Source organism: Diabrotica undecimpunctata, chromosome 6 (genome assembly GCF_040954645.1).
Source record: "Diabrotica undecimpunctata isolate CICGRU chromosome 6, icDiaUnde3, whole genome shotgun sequence".
NCBI classification, from domain to species: domain Eukaryota; kingdom Metazoa; phylum Arthropoda; class Insecta; order Coleoptera; family Chrysomelidae; genus Diabrotica; species Diabrotica undecimpunctata.
In genome coordinates this window covers 156253009-156260384 of record NC_092808.1, presented here as the reverse complement: position 1 = coordinate 156260384, position 7376 = coordinate 156253009, and the positions used below count along the sequence as shown (strand labels likewise).

The 7376-nt window shown below is 34.0% G+C and overlaps 1 protein-coding gene across 1 annotated transcript; it reads right to left on the bottom strand.

Moving 5' to 3' along the window:
* Positions 1 to 5564: 5564 nt before the first annotated feature.
* LOC140442927 (testis-specific serine/threonine-protein kinase 3-like) lies at positions 5565 to 7116 on the bottom strand. The gene has a single exon (XM_072533887.1). The coding sequence runs from the start codon at positions 7013 to 7015 to the stop codon at positions 5861 to 5863; it is 1155 nt and encodes a 384-aa protein (XP_072389988.1). The 5' UTR covers positions 7016 to 7116; the 3' UTR covers positions 5565 to 5860.
* Between the last annotated feature and the right edge of the window lie 260 nt (positions 7117 to 7376).

The following is a 7376-nucleotide window of genomic DNA, read 5'->3' as shown; positions in this document are numbered from 1 at the left end:
GTTCGCGGATAAGCCACATTAAGATAACAGGAATATAGCGACAATGCGCTGTCCTGAGTTTTGAATTCGGTTAGGAAACCATGTTGGGGTTCTATTACCCAGGATCTCCACATGAAGAGCATTTGGCTGATAGTTGTGCCCCTATCGCGCATTAGAGTGCTATAGGGGGGAAAGGGATGGTCTGGAGCATTCGAGCGCGGTGGAGTGACTCCTGTTTTTACTCGAGTTAATACACCTCGCTCCAATGAATTGTTACACCCGAACGTAATTCTTAGGGGTGAACATTTCTCACAGGCTGGGTTTAATTAAATTGCTTGCTTGCTTGCTTGAATTCTTGTCTAACAGAGAAATTTTTGGAATTGGCCAAAAAAGTTAATCTACGGGTAAACATATCTTTTAAATACATTTTCGACTATCATAAGAATTTACCTAGGTAGAAGTTAAAAATTGTAAGTTAATTGCTACCAGTGGCGTAGCAACACTTGGATACATTTCTTACAGAAATGTATCCAGACTATTCAAGCAATATCTGTTTTATACTTGAATCACATAGCTGATAAAATTCAAGATCAGACATCTGACGAAATTTCTTTTATGAGAGGAGTTCGACAGGGCTGTGTGTTGTGTCCATTTTTATCAAATTTATATGCGTGATCTTGGATGACTAAACATATCGTTGCTCAAGCACATACGCCGATTGTATGGGGTTAATCATGCGGCTCGTCGTTAAAGAAGAAGAAATAGCTCTTTTAAAACCGATTTACTAAAAAAAATAACTTTATAAGACTACATGAGAAATTTGTTCCAATTGATTAAACAACATTTGTTGTGTATTTCCAGTTGAAAATGTCAGTATATTTAAAGATATTTAAACTCATTTATAGGTCAGTTTAAATAAAAATAATTAAAAAAAAACCTATTTTACCGAATACCGTTGAACATGCACCGATTCTCAATTAAAACATCGATTTCAATTGTAAAGTCAGCGGTTTTAAAGATAGTTTCTATGTTCCTGGGGGACAATGACAAAGCCAACCGAAAATCGATGAGGGTTGCTGTTTTCGCAAAAGGAAGCGAATTTCAGGCGGTTTCAAATATCTAGTCCGTATAACTGGTAAATTTAATGATGTAGAATTGAAGTCCAAGGAAATCAAATAAAATTGAATGTTAGAAAAATATTGTCAAGGAGGAAATTACGATAGGTGGTAAGTTTGTAACAGTCGTTATGACACAAAAAGTAATCGCCAGGAAAGTATTACACTTATGCGTTATCAAGATGAACATACAGAGCTGGTTTACTTATTTTTATTTGTTATTTCATCGCTATAAGATTTAAAATCTACAAATCATAAAAATCATGATATAGTCTAAATATGTTGATAAGAAATGTTACGGCAAAGGTCTGACTGGGTTGATAGCAATGAGTGAAGACTGGGAATCGAAAGCCGCAGGACGGTATAAACCGGACAGTATATATGTTTTGGTCAGCATACATGGTAGACAATTTGATATTTTGCTCCGCTGTGTATCGAACTGTTTAAACTTCATGATTTATACATGGTCCCCAAGTTATCAAGCAACTTTATAGGTGTTGATTTATACAATATAAAGTTAAAAATGCAATACATCTTTCGTTTGTAAAATAATCATAGAGAGTCAGTTGGACTAATCTACCATATGGCGATCCTGTCTCCAAAAACAAAATTAATCTTTTGAAAGGGAAGCAAAGAAAAATCAAAATCAAAAATAGGAACTGGATATTTAAGAGGAAATGGAATGGAGTATGTATCCTCGAAATACTGCATTCACACAATTGAGATTGTATCCACCTTTACAGTGAACGGCTAAAGTATGGAATATTATCATTATTTTGAGAACCGTCGAGTTTTGAGGGAAATCCTGAAACAGGTCGATTTTTGTTATAAAATACCCATCTTATAACGTACATGGAGTAGGGATGACGTTACCGGTGTGGGTGTAGTGAAATAATCGTTAATTTTTTTAAATAGAAATTGGTATAATGCGACACATTATTTGGATTTATTGGATTTTGGATTTGGATTATTTATATGATTAAGGAGAATTTAATTCTCTCTTTAACGCCATTACATTTTTAACTAAAATTTTTTTGAGGGTACAAAAACAATTTTTTTTTATTTAAATTCAACTAAATTGCAACTAATGATTTAATTCATAATGTACTTTAAAGTAACCAAATTATGCATAACAATTATTTTAAATTAAATGTTCGAAATGCCATCCATCGGTTCCTGCCATGACTTTCTGAAGTAAATACTTAAAAAAGCAAAAATAAGTAAAAATAATAATGGATACAAAAAGTTATCTCATAAACACTGAAACTTTTTTACAAATGTTAATTCAAGCAAGTGATGGTGGCATAGTTATTGTAATATTTATTGACGTAAATGTTTGGTTTTGCGAATTGTCATCAGTTGTCAACTGTAATTTTTACTTTTGATTATACTAAATTACGTACTAAGTACTAAATTATGGCTCACCTAAATGAAACACAACGCATAAAAATATTAATTCTTAGCGGATGCCTAGATAAAAAAGAATACAGAATGAGGTATGCAATTTATTCAACGCAAAATATCCAGACAGACCCATCAGCCAATCAACAGTAAGTAAAATAGTCCGAATATTTGAAAAAACTGGGCATCCTAAAATTGAAGACAATGTGAAACTTGATATTTTATTAAATGTACATGACAATCCTAACAGTAGTTCAACACAAATGGGTGAATATGCTGGAGTTTCCCAACGATCGGTATTACGTATTAAAAAAAAAAAAAAAGAAATATACCATCCCTACAAAATTCAACTACATCAGGAATTAAACGACGACGATCCCGATCTCCGGCTTCAATTTTCTAAAATTATGCATGATTTGTGTATCCACAATCCACATTTCATCAATCAAATCCTTTTTTCCGATGAAGCCACATTTTTTATCCATGATACCGTGAATCGTCAAAATTGCAGATATTGGAGTCAAAAAAGCTCATATTGGATGACTTGGTCACACACGCAATATCCTCACAAAGTAGATGTATTGGCAGGGATCATTAATGACAAAATCATTGGCCCTTTTTTCTTTGAAGAAAATCTAACAGGAGAACATTATTTAACTTTTTTGAGAAATCCACTTATACCTGTCCTTGCTAACATGTATCCAAATGCCAATAATCCAAATTTACCTAGTGAAAATATCTAGTTTCAACAAGATGGAGCCCCTTCGCATTACGCACGTGAAGTACGTCAATTTTTAAATCATTGCTTTCCCAGGAGGTGGATCGGAAGACGAGGTTTTATAAAGTGGCCAGTAAGGTCGCCAGATCTATCACCTCTAGACTTTTCATGTGGTGTTACATAAAATCAAAAGTTTATGTCAATAGACCCTAAAACTTACAGGATTTAAAAGATAGAATTAGGCATGAAATGAGTCTAATTACTCCAAAAGTCATCCGCAATGTACTTGATGAATGTGTCAGTAGATTTGCATATTATCAAGAAACCGATGGAGGGCATTTCGAACATTTAATTTAAAATACTTATTATGCATAATTTGGTTACTTTAAAGTACATTATGTACCCTTAAACAAATATTTTAGTTAAAAATGTAATGTCAAATTGAGAATTAAATTCTCGTTTAAATGAGGTGTCGCATTATACCGATTTATATTTAAAAAAATTAACGATTACGTCACTACACCTACACCGGTAACGTCATCCCTAGTCCATGTACGTTATAAGAGGGGTATTTTATAACAAAAATGGACCTGTTTCGGAATTTTCCTCAAAACTCGACGATTCTCGAAATAATAATAAATATTCCATAATTTAGCCGTTCACTCTATAAATAAACCATCATTAACAAAATGCATTATTGGATAACGAGAAATTATAGGCTATTATGGTATTGAGAAACCTCATTTTAACAATAAATGGAAGAAACACCACGTGCGAACTTCTGCAAGGACATCGACTAATAAACCTAATGAACTTTTTAAAACTTTTCCTGAGAATACTGCACACTAGATTATTTAAGAAATGTGAAGAGGTCAGTGGATGGAGTCAGTTTGGTTTTAAAAATGGACTTGGCACGAGAAAAGCGATCTTTAGTATGCAAACATTAATACAGAATTGTTTAGACCAAAGAAAGGATGTTTTTGTCTGTTTCAGCGATTATGAAAAAGCATTCGATAATGTAAAACACGAATTGATGATAAAATACCTACAAGAGTTGGGATTGGACGACAAGGATATAAGAATTATCGCCAATCTGTATTGGAACCAGACAGCAACAGTAAGTCTTTAAAATTTCAACGAAACAGAAGATTTCTCCATTAAAAAATGAGTAAGGCAAGGTTGTATACTGTCTCCAATGCTGTTCAATTTATACGTAGAAAAAGCCTTCGCAGAAGCAGTGGCAGACTCTAATAAGGGTATTAAAGTTAACGGCATATTTATTAATAACATCAGGTATGCCGATGATACAGCCATAGTGGCAGATAACATCGAAGATCTTCAATGCCTTTTAAATGATCTAACTCTTGCAAGTGAAGCTCGGGGTTTGAAAATAAATATCAAGAAGACAAAAACAATGATTATAAGTAGAAATGACTACCCTAACGCAAAGATATATGTCTCAGGAGAAGAAATCGAACAGGTCAGGTAATTTAAATACTTGGGTTGTTTGCTAAACGAGGGTTGGGACCCCGAGAATGAAATAAAGAGCAGAGTTGAACAAGCCAGAAATGCTTTTTTGAGGCTTCGTAAGTTTCTGACTGATCGCAAATTGGTCTTCAACCTCCGATACAAGATGCTTAAGTGTTACGTGTGGCCTGTTCTATTGTACGGAATGGAAGCATGGACGTTAAAGGCCAGTTCCATTAACAAACTTGAAGTGTTTGAAATGTGGTGCCTGCGTCGAATGCTTAGAATATCATGGACGGACATTGTTAGAAATGAAGAAGTACTCAGAAGAGCGGGCTTACAGGATAGGGAGCTTTTTAGTTATATAAAAAGTAAGAAGACTGCATACTTGGGACACATATTACGAGGAGAAAAATATACTTTTCAGGAACTGATACTCGAAGGGAAGATAGAGAGTAGGAGAGCATTTTGTAGGACAGGTCTGGGACGTAAAAAAATGTCATGGCTGCGCAATATTCGACAATGGACAGGAATCCACAGCTATGAAATGCTTCGCAATGCTGCTAAAAACAAAATTATTTAATCCTGTCTATTTAACATGTTACCTGACAAAATGATGTACGGTGGACGCCTATGCAGAAATGCACGGCACCTTAAGAAGAAGAAGGAAGAAAAAATAATTTTGAATCGCAACACTTCATTACCTTTTCATATCGAGGAAAAACTAACTGCATATCGAGAACTGTCCAATCACAACATACGATATTATTACTTTGATTATATTTCTTCGAACGTAATAATATTGAGTGTGTTGTGGTATTTATTTATGTGTATAATATTGAATGTAATATACATGTATAAGTCTTCACAAAGAATTTACAACGAATGCCTCACCAATAAATCATAAATTTGGCTACTTAAAAAAATGTGCTACTTGACCGTCTTTTTTAATTAAAATTTGTCAGGGTAATAGACTTTCCAACTCTTTATATAATTAACTGGAACAAAGATATTAACAGAGGGAAGTTTTTAAATGCTCACCCTATATATTATATAAACGTTTTAATTTAAAATTTCGAAATACACGGAACTTCATAAAATATATAAACAGATATAAAGAACCCCCATTTATTTTGCAGTTTATATACCATGTATCTTTACAAAATAACTGGATACAAAACTACCGTTTTCTTTTCTTGGCATCTGCAGTTTTTTCTTTTTCCATAGATTGTTCGCCACTTCTTTTCTCTAGCAGGGGAGTCAGAGCTATGGGAAAACGTTGAGATTTTAACAGAATGCTTTTATCTTTCGATAAATCTGTTTGTTTAATTAGTTGCAACGTTGACGATTTACTGAAATTCGGACCTGTACCGTCTTTGGTAGTTTTTAATTTTTCAACGTATCTGGCGAATTCTTTTCTAGCTTGGTTAAGACATTTTTGTTCATCAGGAGTCATGTCCCACAATCTGTTGTCCATTCTTATCCAGTCGGAATCTACAATTTGTCCAATTTTCCAACGAGAGTTTGGATCAGGGTCTAGCAAACGTTTGGTTATATGCTTTACTTCTTCGCTAAGAGCATCAACTACTTTGGACCGGAACTTCCATTTTTTCTGCGTTTGACGATTAATTAAATTCCTGACATTTTTTTCTTCGAAAGGCATAGACTTATTTAACATTGCATAGAGTATAACACCAAGAGACCAACAATCGGAGGATTTGGGAAAGTAAGGGTTGCCTTTGAGTAATTCAGGAGCAGCGTAATTAAGGGAACCACAGTACGTAGAACTGGTTATATTTTGTGCTTCTGCATTCACAACAAATCGAGCGAATCCAAAGTCGGCTATTTTAAGGTTGTTATTAGCTGAGATCAAACAGTTTTCACATTTCAGATCTCTATGAGCTACTCCTAGTTCGTGTAGGTACTGCACAGCCAAAGCAATCTGCCTAAACCACACTCTAGCTCTGTTTTCAGAAGTTGCACCATTCTTTAGCAAATAATCCAAAAGATCTCCTTTTTCTGCCAGTTTCATAAATATATAATACCTTTGTTTTCTTAGAAAAATACTTTGAACATGGATAATGTGTGGATGATTGATTAAAGCCAGTATCTCCAACTCTCTCGGTAAAAACTTTTTTACGAAATCCTTCGGAGCTTTCTTGGTATCAATAATTTTACATGCTAATTTTCTGGGTTCTTCCTTTTTTTTCGAATCCATGTATTCGGTAAAAAACACTGGAGCGTAGGAACCTTCTCCCAATTTCTTTAAAAGCTTGTAGCCTTTTTGAAACAGAACCAGTTCATCTGAATCTTTAGGTGGGAGACCCTTGCGCATAGTTGCTATAAAGAGTCATGGTGAATCACAGCACTAGAATTTAAGTTTATATTTTGCTTTGTCCAAATGACAATGTCAAATTTTTTGGTTACAACTTTAACTCGTCAACGTCAACCAACCTACTCAAAAATACTGTTTAAGTCTATTTTAGTACTATTGACATCCACGTCATCACGTCAAAATAAATAAATTTAAATAATATTTATTTAATATAATCAAACTATGATATTGGATAAGTTAATTGCTGTATCAACAAAAATTTAGTTTAATAATATACATATAGCATATAGAGTACTAGAGACCCATACTTTTTGAAATTTATGGGAGAAAAGCTCTGTATCAGCCCAACAGCGACCTATCT

Excerpts from the sequence above, each read along its gene's own strand:
- LOC140442927 (XM_072533887.1), bottom strand. The coding sequence starts at position 7,015 with ATGCGCAAGGGTCTCCCACCTAAAGATTCAGATGAACTGGTTCTGTTT.